Source organism: Indicator indicator, chromosome 1 (genome assembly GCF_027791375.1).
Source record: "Indicator indicator isolate 239-I01 chromosome 1, UM_Iind_1.1, whole genome shotgun sequence".
In the NCBI taxonomy this organism is placed as follows: Eukaryota; Metazoa; Chordata; class Aves; order Piciformes; family Indicatoridae; genus Indicator; species Indicator indicator.
Window position 1 is genome coordinate 92,794,271 of NC_072010.1, and position 22,976 is coordinate 92,817,246.

Here is a 22,976-nt window from a genome sequence, read left to right on the forward strand (position 1 = left end):
ACAACCATTTTTCTTCTGTTTCTTCAAAACTGAATAGAATCTCAAAAGCAAAAAGAAAACATAAAAGCTGCACAGCACTTTGACAGTTTGTGTTGTCAACCAGCTTCCACTTCCAAAATCAATTAACACAGATACCAAAGTAAATAAAATTTAAAGTTATTTAAGTAACTATGTATTCTCTGAACTTTCCTATATGCATAAACACATTACACACACAAAATCTTATGTATCCTGAATGGTTTTCACTGGAAGTATCTGTAAATATACCTTAAAACCCTCTATCAGACATTAAGTTAATCCCTAACTACAGAAATTCTGTGGGAGACAAGAAAAAGGTCCCAAAGCCATGAAACAAGACTAAGAATAATAGGCCAATTCATTTAACAATACAGTAATAGTACAGGCAACCAATGGAAAATGCAACGGTCATATAAAAGAAATATTTTTCAACAAAGCCATTACAAAGCAGCTTGGTCCCCAGGAGACTTAGCTAGTTGGTAGTAGATATCTTGATAAGATTCTAGGAATGTTATGATAATTAGTAAATCTAGAAATAATGAAAACATAACTACACTTAAATTATTAATTAATGAACAGAATAAGAACCACAACTGCAGTGTAGGTGAGTAATCAAATGAAGCTTAAATACGATTATATAAAGAAGTTACAGGATGAAAGGCATGCTCAGAGGATGCATCCCTGGTATCTTTTTATTCTGCACGGTGAAACTTTCAACATGTATTTTTGCCAGAGCTGAGAGTAAAAAAAAAAGATAAACTGCCTGCAAGCACTGTTTTATGAAAGCAAAGCTTACTTTGATTTTAGCAACAAAGAACGTTCACTCATCTCGTATTTGATTCTGATATGACCTCTAATTCCCCCTGAAAACTTTGACTCTTCGAAGTGATAAATCTCACTGGGTAATCACTTGGCTCTACATTATCTCACAGTCATTCAAGACTTGATGGAAATCGTTTCCCACGATGTCACTGAGAAATTAAAGCCAATAACTGCACCCTAGTAAACAGGAAAAAAGACCAAAACAAACAAACAAAACCAAAAAAACCAAAATTGTTCTAAGAAACCTTACTGAACATTTTAGATGACAGCAGAAGTCTGTGTAGTCTAGGTTAGCATCAGACAAGACAAACATCAGATGACTCTGGCTATCTGGGCATAAAATTCCATCAAAAGCAAAAAGGGCCATATTATATTTCTAGGTTTTGTTCACCTTTACCTATTTCACTGTGGAAACACAACAGTTGTGATGAATGCAAAAATAATCCAATTTCATTTACTAAAATGTTGGATTTTACTTTCCATCAAATTAGGGAAAAAAAAAAAAATCAAAACCCCACAACATTCAAAATACCAAAACTTGAGGCAATCCAACACTAGAATGTTGGGAAGGGAGAAGGTAATCAACCCAACAGCACTTATCATTTGTCAGCTGAATTTCATATCCACATAAGGCATTTTTTCCAGCTGAAGTTGCTGCCCTCCAGTCTCCCCTACTCTGTAAAAAGGTAGCAGCTGGTATTGTAGCTTATGTTCTCACCCAAGAGACTCTGTGGCGTGGAAAAAAAATGGTACATTCATGAAGCTCATCAGCATAAAATCAACTGCTTACTGTGCAAAACACAGCCACATCAGAACTGTCAATAAAAGGGTACCAATTACTGTAACTTGAAGGAAAATCTTTTAAAAAACAAAATTCAAGGAATAATGTGATTTTACAGTTGCCAGCTACAATCAAATGACAAAGTCTGGAAAATTTCAAAATACAGCATGCAGCTGCCCTTTTCTTTAACACATAGGGATAGCTCAGAGATATGGGTCACAAAATGCTCTGTTGCTATGCTACTCTGGCAAAAATAGAAAGTTAAATGTAAGAACAGTCTGCTTACATGGAGTTCCAGCAAGCACCAATCAGACAATCAGTATGCCAAATCCCACTTCCCGCTTCTGCTGAATTTCTTATTTTCTACTGTGTTTAATACTTAATAATGGTATTATATACCATTTTTCCAAACATCATCCACGAAGATAAATTTCCAATGCAAATTAAAACAATGGGCAGGGTTATTTTGTTGGATACCAAACAGTTATGCTGCATGCATGAAGACACCATATTCTCTATGAACTACTGCTCCTATTTCCCTGTCTCTCTGTCACATTACTACTTTCTAGATCCATGAAAGTTATGTTCAGTGGAATTTAATAAATACAAATCAAAACTCCAGACACAGAAGTTCATCAAATTATGGTTATAGACTTTAAATGCATTTCTTACATTTTAGGTCTGTCCAGTGATAGTTTACTGTAAATTTTCTCACTGAAACTATAACTGCTTTAGTAAACTGACAGAATCACAAAATTAATGCAAATGAACAACCCAGCTTTAGAAGCCAAAAAGAATTCAAAGGAGGAAATCATCCCTTCCTGAAGCAACTGATATGTAAACACCAAAGTAAGTCCTATGCAGTGAAAAGAATCACATGGGAATTACAATTTCTGCTCCATTAATACCAAACAAATTCATCTTGATTAACTTAATCATACTGAATACCAAAGGAATTCATCATGATTAGTCACTAATTGTGAAGCACTGCCCTGGATTTAATTGGGTTAACACCGTTCTCAGAGAATGTTAATAAAGCCTCTGATTACCCTCTGTGTCTACTCCTTTCCTGCCAGCCCTTCCAGCCATCTGCTTGTAAGTGAGAACGTCCAGCAGTTTGCCACCAAACATGGGCGTACGTATAATTACTCGGCGTGCAGGCAAATTCACTCCAGATGAGAGCGTGGAGGTGGCTGCTAGAACCTTAATCAAGCCCTGGCGGAAGGCTCCTTCAATGATGTCCCGTTCTTCAAAAGTGAGACCTGAGGAGACATGACTTTCAGCCAACCTAGTAATGGTGAGAGTGCATTTAAGAGCTAACAATATTCATAGAACCACAGAATTGTTTTGGTTGAAAAAAACCTTTAAAGTCGTCAAGTCCAATCAGTATCTAACTCTACCAAGTCTGGTGCTAAACCCCATCCCTCAGCATCACATCTCTGTCCTGCATGTCAAGCAAGGGGTAGAATAAACAAACTTAATGACCACTTGCCACTCAGTATTAGGAATGAGACTTGCAACACTTACATTGGTTAACTTCTTTTCAACCATCAGTGAAGCAGAATTTCACCATTAAGATTTTATGATTCTATGATTCAACTGACAGTAATAGTATAACCTAGGATTTAGTAATTTGCTGTCCTGACTGTGAAATTATTCTTTATTTCCATTCTAGGATACAGGTCTAATACTCACCTTGCTACATCTCCTTGGGGGCTCTGGGTCAATTTTACTTGAGAAAAAAATCCACACCCTATAAGCATCTGAAATTATTCCCCCTACATATCAGAGAATCACAGACTAGTAGGGGTTGGAAGGGACCTCTGGAGATCATCCAGTCTAATTCCCCTGCTAACAGAGGTTCTTCCAGAGCAGGTTGCACAGGAACATGTCCATGTAGGTTTTGAAAGTCTCCAGAGAAGGAGACTCTACAACCTCTCTGGGCAGCCTGGTCCAGTGCTCCGGCACCTTCACAGGAAAGAAGGTTCTCCATGAATTCAAGTGAAACCTCCTGTACTCTAGTTCGTACATGCTGTCCCTTGTCCTGTCACTGGGAACCACTGAAAAGAGCCCAACCCCACCCTCATGACCTCCAACTCAGTCTTCTCTTCTCCAGGCTAAAGAGCTCCAGGTCTCTCAGCCTCTCCTTGTAACAGCAATGCTCCAGTTCCATCACCATCTTCATAGTCCTCCATTGGACTTTCTCCAGTAGTTCCCTGTCTCTTGAACTGTTGAGCCCAGAACTGGAAACAATACTGCAGGCATGGCTTCACCAGGGCAGAGTAGACAGGAAGGAGAACCTCCCTTAAGGCACCCCAGAATACTATGGCCTTCTTGGCCATGAGGGCACATTGCTGGCTTACAGTGAACTTGTTAATCACCAACACTCCCCGGTCCTTCTCCTCAGAGCCGCTTTCCAGCATGTCAGCCTCTAATCTGTACCGGTGCAGAGGGTTATTCCTTCCCAGGCAGAGAAGTCTACACTTGTCCCTGTTGAACTTCATGAAGTTGTCATAGCTTATTCAATGCCACAGCTACCGTTCTCTGTTCCAGAGTCAGTCTTTTCTCTCAGTGGATGAACAAGTGACACACTATTACCTCCTTAAGTACGGAATAGAACATACAGGCCAATAGCATCCCAGTCTGTATCAAAAACAGTCTGTCCAGCAGGAACAGGGAAGTGATGGTGCCCCTGTACTCAGCCATGGTGAGGCCACAGCATGAGTACTGTGTTCAGTTCTGGGCATCACAGTATAAGAAAGACACTGAGGTCCTGGAGCACGTCCAGAGAAGAGCAAGAAGGTTGATGAGGGGTTTGGAGGGCATGTCATAGGAGGAACAGCTAAGGGAGCTGGGTTTGTTTAGTCTGGAGAAGGCTAAGGGAAAACCTTATTGCTCTCTACAACTATCTGAAAGGAGGCTGTAGTGAGGCCAGTGCTGGTCTCTTTTCCCAAGCAACTGATGACAGAACTAGAGAAAATGGGCTTAAGTTGTGTCAGGGGAGGTTTAGATTGGATACTAGGAAAAAGTTCTTTACTGAAAGAGTGCTGAGGCGTTGGAACAGGCTGCCCAGGGAGGTGGTGGAGTCACCATCCCAGGAGGTGTTCAAGAAGCATGTAGATGTGGTGCTTCAGGATGTCTTTTACTAGTCATGTTTGGGTTATGGTTGAATTCAATGATCGGAAAGGTCTTACATATGAAATAAAAGATCTAGCACATGGCACTTGCTCCTTTTATTATTTTAGTCATCTTTATACATCTCCTATTTACTCATCTCTTTCAGTACTAAGCTGAGGAAAACTGCCCTGAAATACTCCAGCAGCTTTAGGGAAAATTTGAAAATGCTTGAGCTACAAATCAGCTAATTTTTCAGGCATTTCACACACAAAAATTAAGTTGTATTTAGAAAGTTGCTGTTATCCAACACAATAAAGCAAAGATTTATCACAACAATTAGTGGATTAACAATATTCAGTAAAATAAAAACCAGTTGAATAAAAACTAAAGAATTAAAGAACAAAATAATTTCAAGCTTATTTCTAACTGTGAGATACTCTAATTTTAATATAGTTAGAAGCTACAGAAGGCTGCAAAAGCAACTGATAAATTGCTGGTAACTACAGTAAAATGAACCCATATGTCCTGACCATTACAGAATTCAAGACCAAGATACTCAGGAATACCTGCATGATGAAATGCCACCCCCCATGGCAAAGTACGTTGGAGCACAGAGTCCAGGCCTGAGATAGAACGTTTCAGCTGATCCAGAACCTCTTCAATCCCTTCTCTAGCCACAACAGTTTGGGCACAGGCTGAGTTTTTCGCAGAACCTTGAGAGAGAAAATATTTTTATAGTTTCTATTAATTTTTAATTAAAGGCACTGTGCAGACTACAGTCTTCTATTAACTACTTTCCTCTTACTCTCAGCCTGTTGCAAACTGTAGAATTCCCTGGCAATGATGTCTGCCAGCTTCTCACACCAGTTCTTGGACGGACAGAAAAGCAGGACTGAATGGCCATCACAAACAGTCTCATAACAGAGGCTCACAACATGGTCTTCATCTCCCTGAATTGAGACAAAATACTTTCAATGCACTCTCATACTGAATGGGGTTTCTAAATGCTGTCATTTTGCTGTGTTGCTGTAGGAATCTTCTATTCAAGTCAGAAAGAAGACTAAAGAAGACAAAGCACTGTCACATTAGTTTCTGTCCAGCTTTAGGAAGTCCAAGAGCTAGTATGACCACATTGTTGAAGACAGCTCTAGACCTATCTATGAAAAAACCTTAGGTTTTAAAGTCTTGCTCTCATAAATCTGTTTCTTAATGAAGGCCACACAGTGCACACACAAAAACCCACCAAAAAACCCCAAAAAACACAATACATTACTGCAGCTTCCATGTCACAGCTAACAGCAATGGGGAAGAAGTGAGAAGAGCCCTGAGGGAAAATACCCCTCTACAGTAACTGAGTAAGACTTATCAGATGTCTGACCTAAAAGCATGAGATACAGTCATCCCTAACAAGATGCATCCAGCTAGCACTGCCCACCAAACACTGCGAGTGTTCAGAGCACAGGGGAAGGCTTTTGTGTTTACTTACAGAGATGCACATGCAAAATCCAACTGTTTACAACTTGTCTTTTTTGGTTTTGAAATCCTAAGAGTTCCTGCAACTGATCTGTTTTGCTTGGCTAAGCCAGATTCTCTTCCAGCAAGCAGCCCAAAGGAGGAAGAGAAAAAAGTATACAGTAAGAAATAAAAAGTACTAAAATGCAAATGAAAACAGGGGAGCAATGGCAGGAACTGCATATACACATCAAAAGCTCAGCGAGGATTCAGCCAAATCCAGCACAAGTGGCATGGTCATTAAGTTCCTTTCCTGGGCCAGTTTGAGGCACAGAAGTCTGAAAATCCAGTGATAGACTTCATTTCCCAATATAGCCACAAAAAAGCAAACTTCCAGATATTCTTGAAACAAACATTTCCTTTTGTTTCTAGGAACCTTTTTCTTTGCTGTGCCACCATGCTAGTGACAACAGAACATTCGTGCACAAAGAGAACTTGGGTGCAAAATAGTCTAAAGCATTGCTGGCATTCAGCCCATACTGCCCAACAACTACTCTAGTACTACACAGAGGAGTTGACAGGAGTGGGAAAAGGATTCACCCTTCAAAGACTCCACAGAAAAGGAAGCTACAAGTAGGAAGTGCAAATTTCACATTTCTACTCATTTGGTTCTTTCAAATCATTATAGAGCATTACCCCTTTTTATATTCTTTTTAAGTTCACAACAGTACTAAATACTCAAAACAGATTCAGAAGAATCAGGACGGACATCTGCCTTCTGATCATTGACAAATTTAAATCATTTAGCAGTTTCAACAACAGTTTGAGCATGTAACTTACGAAGTACACAATGATGTCAGAATGTCATCAATTCAAAGAAAATTAAAGCCAGACCAGTAGCAGTCTTCTTGACTTTAGCTGTACAAAAGGTGTTATCTCAGAGCCACTGCTCAAAGTTTTATTACCTTCAGCTGAAGCTTGGGCTGGAATTCACGCACTAAATTCATGGAGGAGTCATAAATGTTGCTGCCAATTTTCACCCACTCCTTGAGAGGCACAGGGCGAAAATCTGTACAGTAGAGCTCTGCATCTAACCATGAGGCTAGGAGCCCCAAGTTAGGGAGGGTAGCACTCATGCCTACTATCTGTATCCCACTAAACCCAGGACTGGTCATCTTCGCCTGTCTGGGGGTGGTTGAAAGAAAATGAAAGTTAGTGACACCACAAGCTAATGTACTGGAAAACAGGACTCAGAAAAAACAACTTAATCTACTTCCCTCTGCAGTCTAAAGTTTGCAATTTTTGTTTCAGCTTCTTGAAAAAGAAACAAGCCATATTCTATTCTTAGCAAACACAATGTCAAGTTATGCATTGATAACAGGGCAATTCAGCTTTTTATCACTTTGAACCTAAAATTTATGCTTCTTCCAGTTAGAAAAACTAACTGCATATGTGGAGAAACTGAAAACAAATAAATGAACTGTTTCCTTGCCATTAACAAAAACATGGAACAAAGCAATGGCCCGGTCCCAACTGCAGTCTTTCTAAGCTTAAATGCCTTAATTAAAACACTTCTATTTGTTTCAATTTCAGAACAAATAATACCAAGCTAAGGTCCTTCTGGGAACCAAAGCCCTTAGGTTCAGCAAAGAAGGCAGCTTCAGTTCTCAAAGTGCTGAACAGCAGCTTCCACTAAAGGCAGCATGAAGCAATGGACTCTTAACAGACATGAAAACACAAACCACTAATTTAGATACGCAAATGCATATCTTAATTCACGTTTTTACATCCACACAGTAGGTGATTTTTCTTTTTTTTTTTTTTTTTTTGCTCCTAAGTCTACATTTTAGAACTATTCATTGGAATTGCACTGAGTGACAAATTGAGACTTTAAAAAAATAAAAATGTCTGACAAATCAGTGTAAGCTCAGAAACAGTCTGAACCTTCTTAAAAGATCCTGGTTATACTAACAAAGCCAAGACAGAGGAAACAAGACTAGAAGCTAGAGTTAAAAAGGCTAGGCACTGATGAGAAAGATGTGGAGAGGCAGACTCTCTCTTACGTGGGATCTTTAAGCATTTGCTAGCACAACTTCACCATCTAAGTTGCAAACTACTGGAATATCCTCCTAAATCTTCTGATCAATTGACCACTGACAAGTTAACAGCATGACCAGTCCTCTGCAATCCCTGAACACTTCAGTAGGATAAATACTCCATTCCATGCAACATTGAAAAATTAAACAGGACAAGTCCACTAGCAAAATCTGTAAAAGTAGTTTACACTTTTAAACAAATTTAAATAGGCTAAAAATGTAAGGTCAAAGCTTTCATTTACTCCTTTTCTTGACAGAGTGAATCCCATGGTAGCACACAAATTGAAAACCATCAGATAAAGAGGTTTTGATTACAATGGTAGGGCTGTGAGAGATGATATAATGAGGCCTTAATAATCAGAGTCTAGGTCATTACTCTTACAAAAACTCTGGAGCTAACCCAAATTTCCAGTCACCCAGAGAACAAAATATTTGGAGCCATCAGTAATTCACAATTAAAGGACAAACATCCTGGACTACACACCGTTTTGCAACCTTCTCTGTGACATATCTAACTTTGGTCAGAAGGAGTTCCAGCAGATATCCTCGATGAGAGTCTCCCAGCATGTGTAACTCATCCACAACCACCACTCCTGATAAAGAGAAGCACTCAGGTTAAATCTCACGGAAGCAAGCAGAACAGATAGCCTCAAACCCTTTTACATTCCACGTGATGAACTGAAACTTATATTCACAAATAGAGTTGTGCTTACCAACACAACTCTGGCTTCCTTTTGTCACCGATTCTTCTGATAAAGACAAATCATGACCAGTGTCATGACATTTTACACCCTCCACCACTTTACATACACCATCAGCTTTAAAAAAAAACAAAACAAAACCAAAAACCACCATCACAAACGTAAACAGCTTGAGTAGTTAAGTGTGGCCACCACACAAAACAGTATTGCAGCATCTATGCTGTAACCTCTCTGCAAATAAGAACTTTCAGGGCTTCACGGGATCTGGACAGGAACATTCCAGGACCCAAATGAGTTAAGCCACTGTTTTGGCATCAGTGCCTTAGTTAAAAACATCACTCCTTATTAACACAGCAATGTTAGGGAGAAAAAAAAAAAAAAACTAAACAAACCCAAACCACCTAGAGCAGACGTAATTACATCAGTATAGCCTGCTTCCTATTATATGGTTCCTCACTAACCAAACCAAAATGAGCTCTATTATGTAGCTCTGGCTAATTTAAAAAAAAAAAAAAAAAAAAGGAAGAAATCTTTACACGACGGTCTGTTGTTATCCTACCTCCTGCAAACTAATTTCTAATCCATTCAGCACCTTCACACCATATTTGTAAGATGTGTAGAAACACTGAAAAGAACAACGTCTAAAAAGATTTCTGACTATCAGCAGCTGGAAATGACAGACCAGATCAGAGACCAGATCCTCTGAGGAAAAAACAAAGCCACTACAACTCAGCCATTCAGCACATCTCCTGCAGATATATGTACAACTAGCAGCAGTATGTACCCTTTCTGTCCAGCTGACAGGGTCACAGGGACATGGAAGAGGCTGAAGAAAGGTTACAGAGAATAAAAGCAGGGCATGAAGGACACCAGGCTTCATTAGTTCTGCTGCCATGGAATTTTTTTTCCTTGTTGGTGCAGATATATAACATCTTATTGGGACAGCTAAAATAGCAGGAGCTTAAGGGTGAATGTGACCTTATGTTTCTATGCAGTCTTTCCTTCTCATTTTTTTCTCTCCTTCCTACATGTGTTCCTTCTCTCTCTGTTTTCTCCCTCCCTTCTCTTTCAAGTCACTTAAGTTAGAAAAGAATGCTGCACTACTTCATGAGCCTCTGTTACAAACTCCCACCCATCCAGCTCCTTCCTGTACTTCCTCTATTCTGTTCTCACTTGTAAAAGAACAGTAATTCATTGGTCACCAAATATGTAGTTTTTTGGCTATCAGAAAAGATTTCTTCCTGCTTCCTCATATAACAGCTTGTCTGAATTCTTTCAGAAGCTGAGACAGGACAAAGTAATCAGATATCTATCAAAGCAAAATTCATGTAAGTTATCAGCCCAGTCTGTGCCAACAGCAGCATATTTTAATTCCTGAAGCATGGCACACTAGTGGTAGCTACAGGCCAAAGCACTGGGAATGCTGCTATTTGTTCTATACCTTCTGCTGCTACCCAGCTCTTTACACATGTTCAAACCCTCACTAAACCTGTGCACTGTGTTGTCCTGGTAGCCTGAAAGCTAGTGAGGCCTGACCGTCACCCATGCGCTGTGATCTTCTCTATTCAGGCAGTATCTGAAACACACCCACTGGGATAATACAGCAAAAGCAATCAGGTAACCAGTATTTTTCACAAAGCTATTCTCATCCTAAAATGGAATTGCAGACAAGGAAGGCTACAGGGCCCAGCATGCAATGTTATTTTCCTACTCAACAAGCTGCTCAGGAGCACAACTGAGACCAGAATTTCATCACACTGCATTGCTGCTGAAAATGAGGCTGCCTCAGTCTCCATTTCTGTTTGCAAATTCAGTGTGACCTCAGCACTGCTGAAACCTACTAAAAAGTACCTGAGAGCTATTTTACACGTTTGCTGTAGAACACCAAGGCTGCTTTAAGTCCACATTCTGTTCTGAATGACAAGTAGGGAGGATTTTATTTTTTTTTATACAATTAACCCAGTAATTTTTTAATTTCAAGTTTAAACTAAGAAAAGAAACAACTATCAGAACAGCACATTACAAATCCATTCCCAGCTGACAGGTTGAGAAGGCAGCAGATTCTTCTCTAATCCACTTTCCAAAAAAATTCTCCAGCATCTGTCTCAAGAGGCCGAACAATAAGAGGTGTATCAGCTCCTGAGTACCTGGATGTTCCAAACTGGCACACATTACTCATAATCTGCAACACAAAATTGCTTTTAAATGCTTCAATACAGCAAAGAGAGCTCTGCCAGGCAGAAGATTTGAGGTTCTCTCAACAATTTCCAAAGACGAGGTGAGCTGTCAACAGGGGCTTGACATCAACAAAAGAAACAGCTCAAGCCTGAGATGGAATCCAGCCAGGGTTCCAGTTATCTCCCAATAACTCATCTCAAAAGATAAAAATCACCCTTGTTACAAACTGGTCTAAATTTAGAATTAATTAGAAGACCAGGTCTGAATCTTGCAGTTTCAGACAAGTCTGCTTTAGGCTACAGTCAAACTGGCGTTTGCAACTCTCACTTGTATTTTGCAGCTACTTTGAAAACTTATCTCCTGATAGAAATTTTGTCAGTTTCTTTAAGACTGATTTTAAACTCAAATTTAATTTAAAAAAAAAAATACATATATATATAAAGAAAAAGGTTGTACTTTGGTTATACAGTCATATTGGGGCACACGGGAAACAGAGGGTTGCAGCAGAGGTGTTTTCAAATGGTGACACAAAAACATCACCCTTTAAGGAGGTGTCAGTGTTGAGCACACATACTCAAACTCAAATCTCATAATCACTTGGCTGGTTATAGTTATATGACTGTTCTCAGGTGTACTTATTTTAGACAGCACACCAAAATACAGGAATGGAACGGAGGCACCAGCTAAAGGGTTCTGGCATATCTCCAGTTTCTGAAAGATAGCATTAAATGGTACATTTTAGTATACTGATTATGCTTCCAAGGTACACAAAGCCAATACAAATACGGACGTCATGACCCCACTGTCTGCCATATGCTGGCAGTGCATCTTGTATGGTGTAGTGACCTAGGATCAAACTAATCCTATTTAAAACATACATATATGCATAAATGAATAAATAGTCATATATTGAAAATAACTAACTGCATAATCTCCAGTTCTCTTGCAAGGAAAGGGCTGTATACAAACAATCAAGGATTGGGCTAGACTGCAGAAGCCTCAATTCAAATGAGCTTTAAATACTGCATAACCACAGTTACCTACTCATCTTCCAGGCAACTGGCAGCCTAAAGCATTCCCAGTGACCCAGCCCCTACAGACCTAGGTGTGAATGTGTTATTCCACAATGTCACTCTGAAAAAGCCTACAAGGCTTTATTTGTCTTATTCTCTCTTGTGTTCAAAAGCTTCTCGTGGTATACAGTGCTGCAGAATATTACAACACCAGATGCACATGGAATAGCAGTTTCATAGGTGGAGTTCTCAGAGAAGTTTGATACTCAATTAGTTTTCCAGTATTTATATTCTTAAAATAGAAGCCAGTTATGTTACGTGAAGACAAGAGGGATTACCATGTAAAATATAACTAGGTACAGCTTTATTGAGCAGAAACAATATTATTGAAACAAAGAGAAGAGCGAACTGGACTAGGAAAGCACATTTCTCTCCAAGTGCACACTGAAAACATCAGGCTTCTTCAGATTTAGTATCTCCTCTCAAACACTAAATGAATACTATCATTATCTAGTGGCCATCAGGGCCACAGTGACCCAGAAGACTATGTTACAAGGACAGAGGACTTGTGAGCAAATTACAAGACAGTAATTAACGTCACAGCCCTTCTAGTCACCATGCCTACCCACAAAAGCTCTCTATTCATTCCACTTATGTACCCAGATGAGCACCAAACATAATTCCTCCTCTTTCTTGAGCTAAGTGAAGATAAACCACAGATGCCACAATCTCTGTCCAAAACGAATATACGTACATTCTTGAACTCAAACCTATCCCAGACCTTTAAATCAATTTCATTAATTAGAAGACATTTTCTAGCTATGGGAATCACTGCTTATTGCATCTAATCACCATCCTTGGCAGCCATCCATCTCAGACACACTAAAATCTGCAGCTTCCAGCTACCCATTCCAGTCACTGAGTACAGTATAGAACAGTCCTGGCTGCCTTCCTGAAGCCAAACCAGAGGTGTTCTGAAGAAAAATAGCTCAATTTCCTATATGACATATCTGCCAGATAGAGAACTGAGCAAATACAAAGTATCCCATGATTTTGCATGTACTCAGAGTATGTAATAATCCTCAACCCCACAATGGTCAATCAAGCCTTAGTATGTTACCCAGTGAGTCCATTTTGTCTTCTTCTATTAGCCTGTTGATTAGACCGTTGGCTTTCTCAATGGTGCAGACAGCAACATCCAGGGCAGAGAAACGTCCAGCAGGAGACATGCTTCCCATGTAACCTTCAACTCTCACATCCACCTCCTGAAACAGAGCCTGTTTTCCAAGAATACAGAATGTCATGCCAAGGTTACAAGTACATTTTGACCAGCACCTGTTGTAATCACGTAAAAGCCTGCATCCTACAACCACAATTTCCAGTATTTGTAACACCAACTGATCAGATTAAAGACAATTATCGCTACCTTTTCTTTTTCTTCTACTGACACTTTTTATTTCCAAAACAGATGCTACACAATATATATTGCAGGATAACAATGCACATAACGGAGCAAGAGGGATGGAGATCACTGTTTTATATAAAAACATTTACTATTTCAAAGATTACAGATCATATGGTGCAGTATGTTATGTAACGTTACCTACAAAGAAGCCTTGCTCCTGAGAAACCCTGGGCAAAAGCCCAATCATAGAATCACAGATCTGTTAGGGTGGAAAGGAACCTCAAGGATCATCTAGTTCCAGCCCCCCTGCCATGGGCAGGGACACCTCACACTAGATCAGGTTGCTCAGAGCCACATCCAGGCTGGCCTTAAAAATCTCCAGGGATGGGGCTTCTACCACCTCCCTGGGCAACCTGTTGCGGTGTCTCACCACGCTCATGGTGAAGAATTTCTTCCTAACATCCAATCTGAATCTATCCATTTCTAATTTTGCTCCATTGCCCCTAGTCTTATTACTACCTGGCAGGCTAAAAAGTCCCTCACCAGCTTTCTTGTAGGCACCCTAAAGACACTGGAAGGCCACAACAAGGTCTGCTCAGAGTGCTGAGGGTGCACCCAATGCCACTGTCCATGTCACCAACAAAGATGTTGAACAAGACTGGTCCCAGGACTGATCCCTGAGGGACTCTGCTTGTCACTGCCCTCCACTGGGACATGGAGCCATTGACAGCCACTCTTTGGGTGTGGCCATCAAGCCAGTTCTTTATCCACTGAATGGTCCACTCATCAAACCCAGACTGCACTAGCTTAGACACCAGGATGTCATGCAGGACAGTGTCAAAGGCTTTGCTCAGGTCCAGGTAAATGATATCATTTGCTCAGCCTTCATCTATTAATATTGTGACCTTGTCATAGAAGGCCACCAGGTTTGTCAGGCAGGATTTGCTCTTAGTGAAGCTGTGCTGATTATAGCCAATCATCTCTTCATTATTCTTCTGTCTCAGTAGTGCCTCCAGGAGGATCTGCTCCATGATCTTACTGGGCACAGAGGTGAGACTGACTGGCCTGTAGTTCCCTGGGTCATCCTTCTTTCCCATTTTGAAAATGGGAGTTATGTTTCCCCTTTTCCAGTCAGTGGGGACTTCCTGGACTGACAGGACTTTTGGAATATAATAGAGAGCAGTTTAGCAACCTCATCTGCCAGTTCCCTCAGCACCCATGGGTGTATCGCATTGGGTCCCATGGATTTGAACACTTTCAGGTTCTTCAGATGGTCACGAACCTGATCTTCACTCACAATGGGCAGTTCCTTCTTCCAGCTCCTGCCGTTATCTTCTGTTACTCCACAAGAGCGGCTGGAGCCCTTGCCAGTGAAGACTGAGGCAACGAAGTCCTTGAGAACCTTAGCCTTCTCCATGTCACTTGTTACCAGCTCCCCTGTTTCCTTTCTGAGGGAGCCCACACCTTCCCTAGTCTTCTTTTTTACCATTAATATACCTATAGAAATTTTTACTGCTCCCCTTGATCTCCATGGCTAGATGTAATTCTAAACTGCTTTTCTAACCAGGTCTCTTGCTGCTCAGGCAGCTTCCTTATATGCCCCCCATTCTAGCTGTCCTTTCTTCCACCTTTTGTAGAGTTTGGTTTTGTGTGACAGTGTACCCAGGAGCTCCTTCCTCATCCAGGCACATCTCTTAGCATTCTTTCCTGCCTTCCTCTTTGTCAGTATACTTTGCTCCTGGACACAGAGAAGATGATCCTTGAACACTGACCAACTGTCCTGGGCCCCTCTTCCCTCAATGGCTTTGTTCCTTGATATTTTGGCCAGCAGATCCCTGCAGCTTATCATCCTTCCCCAGGTGGAGCTCCACCGATTCCAGCCAGTCACTGACATAGAGGGCAAACGTGGGACCTCAAATACAAAGATGCCACATGTCCCACTGAAAATGAAGAAACAATGACTTCTTATAGACTCATACATAGAATTGTTTCAATTGGAAAAGACCTCTAAGATCATAAAGTTCAATCATGGTCATTAAACCATTACCCAAGTGCCATGTCTACGTGTTTTTTGAATACCTCCAAGGATGGTGACTCCACCACCTCCCTGGGCAGCCTGTTCCAATGCCTGACTGCTCTTTCAGTAAAGAAACTTTTCCTAATATCCAAACTAAAGCTCCCCTGACACAATAAGCCTCTTTCTTCCAGGGCTTATTACTACAGTGCCAAAGCTCTGGCACATTACACTCTGCATTAGCAAAAGGTACAGCTGTTGGAAGCAGATGGGTAGGATACTGTATGACTTCAAGTACGTGCAGCTATAGCAAAACCTTAGGCCAGGAGTAGCAGAACACTGCATCCATAATCCTCCATCTTTACAAGATTAAAGCAAAAAGCATGTCTCCATTATCAGTTGCTACAAAGTAGCTTTTGCACTCAGTTTGTAGCATTTCCTACCAATTTACAAGGTTAAGAACCATCTCAGTCTATTAACACCTAAAATGCCCTAAATATCTGAAACTGTAACAAAAATGCCTGCTGGGTTTGTATTTGTTTTTAGCAATCCTTGTTATTTTGATATTTTAGCTAATGGAAATGAAACATCAAAGTCTTTCAAGAAAAAAAATAGAAAAAACTTTTTTGCTTTAAAACACTGTTCCCACTGTAATTGCTTTTAAAGAGCTGGAGTGAAGAGGCCAAGACATAACCACATTCTGTCAGAAAAAAATTTTATCAAAGCCAAAGTGAAATCAGAGGCACAAAATCCTGTTGGAACGCTCCAAGAAAAGCTAAAATACCCTTTTGTTCTTTCAGATAATGTTGGCACCTTCCCTTTTGTGGTGGTTTGAGCTCTGACTGGAGTTCAGGAGCTCGAATGATAACAGATTGAGATTCCTCCCCCACCCCTCTCCCTTTCTCCCGGCAAGGTGGAGAGAGAGGAAAAAAAGAAAAAAAAAAAAAAAGGGTAGGGGAGAGGGAAAGTAAATAGTCTGAAGTCTGTTTGGAAGTAGAAGAAGTAAATTTTCTTTTTTTACAAAAAGTAAAAAAAAAGTGTATGTGTGTGTATATATATATATATATCAGTAACAGGGAGGGTTCACAGAGGTGAGGGATGAGGGTAAATGGGAAAATATACAAAACCAAGCCTGGAGGGCCTTGTATTGCCCTGGATGTCAGTGGATTCAGTTGGAAGAAAGTAGGCCCCAGCCATGTGGTCAAGTGCAGGGGGCAGTGGCAGCAGCAGTGATCTTTTTGAGCAGACAAGGCAGGAAAGAGTGATCAGCGAGATGTCCGTCCTTTGTATAGACTTGCTGGAGAGAAAGGGGGAATGGAATAGACCACTTTCGAGTCAGGGGACCCCCCTTCTCCGAGCGGGGAGGGGCCAAGTCCCGCCCCCAGATTAAGTTTCTTTTGTCCACCTGGGGGCTGGGTTCTTTCAGCCCCATCCAGGATGGGTGTAACCCAGCACACCTTTGTAATTGTTCAGACACAATGTCTAATTACAAAATTCCTTTAAAGTTCATATATTATAAAATCTGCAAACAAATGCACGCAATGATGCTTTAAAAGTCAAAGTTGAAACAAAATATTTTAGTCAACTCCTTAATTTTAACCAAAGAGGGAAACTTTAAAAAAAAATTTCTTTTTATCTCCAACTTAGAATGAGAGCAAATTTTTTAATTATCTAAATTATCCTTTGTGAAGAAAGTCTGAAATTTATTTTTTTCTTTCCTCAAATACATGCAAAAACTCCTTACTGTTTAAAAGAAGTGGCCCGATAAATACAAACCCATAAATTTAATCTCCTTGAATACTACTTACCTGCAGATAACATTTTTTCTCCTTGGCCACAGAGACAAAGGGAAGGATAAGAAGAGCTTTCTTACGAGTCTCCAGAACTCGCTTCAAAATAAGTAATTCTGCAACAAGAGTCTTTCCAGCACTGGTAGGAGCTGGGAAATGAACACAAACAAGAGTAGGAGTGGGTTTAATGATCTTTTAAATAAAAAAAAAATAATAAAAATCTAAGGAACAAGCATCATAAAACTACCATACAAAGCAGTTACTGGACAACTTGGGGCAAGACTCTTTGACTGATGCCACTCTTCCACAGCTATGACTACATTTACAGTTGACTCCATAAAGGGTCAAGAAGACTGCAAAGCATTTCTCTTTCAGTTTCTTCCATCATGCTTGTGTTCTCATCTCTGCTACAGAAGCAACAGTAGCTCAGTGGTAAGCAAAAAGAAAAAAAATCCAACCAAAGAGCCCCAAAACCTATAGAGTCCTTACTGACCTAGCCCATAAATACATTTACCCCTCCTGCTTGGCAAGCATTGCTGTAGTCATCTATCATCCACAGAAAACTGGAGAGATGCCATATACATGGGGATAGCCATTACCCAGTAATCAGGCCCAAAGTCTTTTGGTATCAAACAAATAAAACTGAAATCCAAGCCTAAGAAAAATCACCCACTCCTAAGTTTTTCATCCTCCCAGTGCTGTTCTGGGACCTTCTTCCCATGGAAAGGAGACACCCAAGTTGTCATTTCCCATGGATTTCTAGTCCACTGGCCTTACTTCTCCTTCTGTACCCTGCCCTCCCCCACCCCTAACTGTACACCAGGTGAAAAGAAACAATAAAGGGATTGAAAAAAGTAGACAGTAAATAATATTTTCAAAAGTATTTGTATCTAACATTGTTATCATTCCATTCCTGGGTAAGGTAGTCTTGAATAAAAACAAAGTAATCATTAACTGACTCCTAATTATCAGTTTCTAAAGGAAAAATAGAAGAGAAAATAGGGGGGGGAAGTCTCTCCTCACATCTGGAAAGGAGTCCATTAAGCTAGGTCTGAGGTACAGCAATGGAACGGATCTTAGTGGGGTCTCTCCATTAAAAACAAACAACAAAAAAAAAAAAAAAGAAAAAAGAAAAAAAAAGAAAAAAAGGACCTCAACCTTTTTATCTGCCAGATCAGAACCCTTCAGCACCAGTATGTTTTTGTAAATGGCACTGGGAATGCTAAGGGGGACTGTTTTTGCCAGGTGTTTCCATACCTGAGTAAACCAGGTTCTTCCCTTCCAGAACTTGTCCGAGCATTAGGCATTCTGCTTGCCATTCAAACATCTGTACTACTCCAAGACTGTGGTATTTGTCCAGAACTGCTTTGGGAAGACTCCAACTTGCAAGGAGCAACTTGTCTGCTAGGTCTTCAGGAACATTTACCCGCTGATATTCCCCTTTGGGAAGAGAAAATAAAAAAGTTAAGAGTATCATCCTTGAATCTGAGGTCAGGTTTGACTTAAAGGTCAAACTTCTCTACAAGCTCCTGTATTATGAAAAAAGGTAACAAGAAACTATTTTCTCTGTATTTTTTTCCACTGTTTCCTATGGATGTTTCACAGTTTGTCTTATCTCCTGATATAATTTTTTCAATTTGTCTCCTATAAGATTTTCTACATTCAAATCATGTCTTCAACAAACTCTTGCGCTGATATTTGCTTTTGAGACAATGCAGCTATTACCAAATACATACTCAAACACAGAGTTTCAGCACTGATTAATATAACAGCATTACAATGTATTTCCCAACTGATCCTCATCCATACCATTTCCTTTTTAAACTACTGCTACAGAGACTTCAGTAATCCTCACAGATTACAGAACTGCCCAGTCTTTTTTTCTTGCTCTATGGATAAATTTAAAAAGCAACATAAGCCAAACAAGCAGCTCAAACTACTCCATACAATGTGCATTACTCAATTTATCAACACTGCCAGTTCCTCTAGCTTAATTAAGTTTCTTGCCGCTTATTCCTTATCTTTACAACCCTAAATAATTTTGTGCTGGCTACAGATATTGCCTCCTCCCCTCCCTCCTCCTCTCTTTTTACAGATCATTAAGAAATCTCAAATTTTTTGTCCTTTTCTTAATCTGAGACAAAAAAGATCAAGTTTCTGATCCACAGTAAAGCCTCCCTTATCACCCATGACAGCATTTTATGAAAGACATTGTTGAACTGAGATGAAAAATAAATAATCATGTGTACCCATCCTTCTATAGGTACATTAACAAAATTCTTGATAGCATGAGGGCAAGCTAGATCACAAATACTAGCATGTGTAAGCAGCCAGTATTTTTACTCTCAACAGATTAAAAATTTCAACTGCCTTCTTGAGGTTAATCCCAGCCTAGCTGTCACTGGTGCATGATCATTCTCCCTTGCAGAAACACATAAAAAGCTGATACGGCTTGGCTCTGAAAGCTTTGTTTCACTTTGTACAATCAAAGTACAGTTTAACTACACAAGAAGTTGAGGATCATCATAACAGCATGAAGCATAACAGGATTCTCAAAGGGGATTTAAGAGGAGACTAGGTTTGTCTGTCCTAAAATGTGACTAATATGACAGAATTAGGATTCAGCAACACATGCCAAAAAAAAGGAAACAAAAATTACATGATGGAATCTCAGATTTCTAATGTTAAAATCAATGAACTATATGTAAAAAGATAGAATGAGTAAAAGATAAAGTGCTTCTGCTGTTTGAAGAAAATTTGTAAATTAGCACTAAACACGAGTTTGAAAATTCGTGCCTTAGGGGTTCTTAAAGATCTGCGTATAGAAGCACTAATCTCTTTGTTACCAAATAGAAAAATGTTATGAAATAGTCAAATTCAGGAAGATACACATTATTGGCTAAAAACATTGAGCATTAGATTTCTCTGAAAGAAAACCCTTTTGGAATGTATGGCAAGTTGGACACAGTAGTGCCACTTACTGAATGGTCTTTGGGGAGCTGTCCCTCAAATATGTAAATTGCCTTGCTCAGCTCCCTTTGCAGAACCTGACAAAACTGTGTCTTGCAGAACATAAACCACGTCAGGGAGAAGATGTGACATGACTGGAGAAGAGGCTGAGAGCTGTATATATTTTATAGAGTTACAGAAAAAAGTGGAAAAGAGATGAAGTTGCAAGACATTATGTAAACATCTTGGCTTTAGAAGTTATATACACTTTGATGTTGTACACATATTGATTTATCTCCTGACTCAAAAGCACAATAACCTAGTAAAACATATTGCATCTAGCAGCATCACTTTAAGTGGTCCTGGCTGGTAGCAGGACCACCTTATATGACATCTTGCCACAAGTTGTTTATATAACACAAGCTCATTTATGTAACATCCTGTACAGATAGGCAAGATGAAAAAAAACACTGCTATGCTTCTCTGCATTTGCAGGTATCAGGGCACCAACCACTTCAAGTGATGCCTCTAGATCAGATTATCAGATTACTGTATTCTTGAATCTATTTAACAACACAGGTAAACCTCACCCCATTTACCAAAGCATACAGACTGTATGGATTCTTGTATTATGGTAGCACCTAGAGGCCAAGTCAAGAACAAGGCCCACTCTCAAATGACATAAAATGAAACAAGCCCGATCTCAGAAGCGTTCGTAGACTGTGCGCTTTCTTCCTCTCAACTAAACAGCGAATGGAGCACGAAGATCCCTGGCTTCCTATTTGTACCCTACCACCCCCGTTAACAGAAGCACTTAACCTCAGCTGCAGACACTGCCCTCAAGGGAGAAAGGAACGGATGAAGAGTCAGCGTCTCTGCCCGAGGGCAGCGAGTCGTACCCGGGGCAAAGACAGCGCAACATGGGCCAGAAGAGGCTCCTAGGGTCCTTAACCCCTTTCTGTACCGCCCGGAGCCCGCCCCGGCCCACCGCCCTACATTAGCTTGAACCACCTCAACGCCATGTTGCCTAGTAGGACAGCGGCAGCCAAGGTCCGCGGCCCTGACCCCGGCGCGGCCTCGGCAGCCCAGCGCCCTCTCGCCCAGACGCGCTGCGCTCCAGGACCGAGGAAAGGGAAGCTGGGGGCGGGGGGCGCGCTTTCCTGCGTCGGTACCTGCAGAGCCGGTGCCGGGGCTCCCGCTGCCACGCAGGGAGAAGTCGAGGCCGGGAGGGGGGCTCAGCACAACCCGACAAGGCGCGACGGAGCCGAGCGGGGTAGCCCTCCCTGCTCCGTGGGAGGCGGCCGGCCCGTCCGAACTGCTACTGCGGAGCCTCGCAGCCGAGGCTGTGGCGACGCCGTTAAGAGCGACGCCGCCATCTTCCCGCCGCGCCATTCAAACCCCAGCACCGCCCCGCGGCACGGCGGAGCACGCACCGCCCCTGCACGGCTGCCGGCGGGAGCTGGGGCAGCTGGGCACGGAGCCATGCCGCCTCCCGAGCGGTGGGCACGCTGCCGGCCGCCTCGGTGGCAGCGAGGAATCGTAGAATGGTTTTTGTTGGAAAAGGCCAAAAGATCATCAAGTCCAACCATTCTCTAACTCTGCCAGCTTGTGAAGGACCGGAAATGGCTCGACATTGTTGGGAGAATTGTTTGGGATATAGGGAGCTTGACACTTTGCCCCCTCTGGTTGACCGAGGGGCTCTGGGGCTTCAGAGGCTCCGTGGCGAGACTTTAGGGTCCTGGGGAGGCCCTGGCGGCAGAGATAATGAGAGAGACGCGGGTTGAAGCCCCGGCGGCAGGGACACAGTTTAGAGCCCCCGAGATTGCAGCAGGCATGCGCTCCGCTGTCGAATCAGAGCGGATGGCTATTTTTAGCAACAATGTAAAACTATAAACGGCATCACAGTATGGCGAACTGAAGGAACTGCTTCGAAAGAAACGGTTGGGAGGGACTGCTTGGAAAAGGCTGCTTGGGGATCCGCTATGGCGGGGAGTGGGGGGGAAGGGTCACTGCCTGCCGAGAGGAGCCGCTGCTAGGGGAAAGCCGTTTCGGGGGGGGGGGAACCGCATGCGAAGAATCGGTTGCTGAGAAGTCAGAGGCCGAAGACCGGGCCCGTGGAGAACCACCCCGCTGCCTCCCTGCCTGCCGCAAAGAACGAGCTGCCGTCCTGCCTGGCCCCGCTCACCCCCCCTGTTCGTGTCATCCACACTTGACCACTGCGGTATTTATAGCTGCAGCCTGTCAGATAAACCGGTTTGACCCTTGACTCCATTTGAGTCTTAATTCTGTTCCTGAGAGTGTAAAGTTAGTCACATTAAATGTCCAGTTAGGCATCATTCAGGAGTTAAGGTCAGCCGCACCCAGTCCCTCTGATATCTGAGGACAAAGGCACGCAAGGCAGTTAACATCTTGCCAAATTACCCACCGTTGGACTGTGACACAGGTCTGGTGCTAAACCATGGCCCTCACCACCACAGATCTACCACCAGGGATAAGGATTCAACGACCTCCCTGGAGAGCCTGTTTCATTGTCTGCAAACACTTTCAGTAAAGTTTCTTAGAATAGCCAACCTACACCTCTCCTGGTGCAACTCGAGGCCGTTTCTGCTTGACCTATCACTTGTTACAGAGGAGACCAAC

At 41.6% G+C, this 22,976-nt stretch overlaps 1 protein-coding gene across 1 annotated transcript in view; it reads right to left on the bottom strand.

The window, feature by feature from the left end:
• The window catches only part of POLQ (DNA polymerase theta), a 65,733-nt gene extending 44,005 nt beyond the window's left edge, over positions 1–21,728 (bottom strand). Inside the window, exons 1-10 of the mRNA XM_054388129.1 lie at positions 21,653–21,728; positions 21,509–21,619; positions 18,645–18,827; positions 17,406–17,536; positions 13,299–13,455; positions 8,771–8,879; positions 7,156–7,375; positions 5,544–5,688; positions 5,305–5,451; positions 2,671–2,883 (exon numbers count right to left, since the gene is read on the bottom strand). Of these exons, the coding sequence (XP_054244104.1) occupies positions 2,671–2,883; positions 5,305–5,451; positions 5,544–5,688; positions 7,156–7,375; positions 8,771–8,879; positions 13,299–13,455; positions 17,406–17,536; positions 18,645–18,827; positions 21,509–21,619; positions 21,653–21,728 (1,492 nt within the window). The remainder of the gene's footprint in view (positions 1–2,670; positions 2,884–5,304; positions 5,452–5,543; positions 5,689–7,155; positions 7,376–8,770; positions 8,880–13,298; positions 13,456–17,405; positions 17,537–18,644; positions 18,828–21,508; positions 21,620–21,652) is intronic.
• Positions 21,729–22,976: the final 1,248 nt, after the last annotated feature.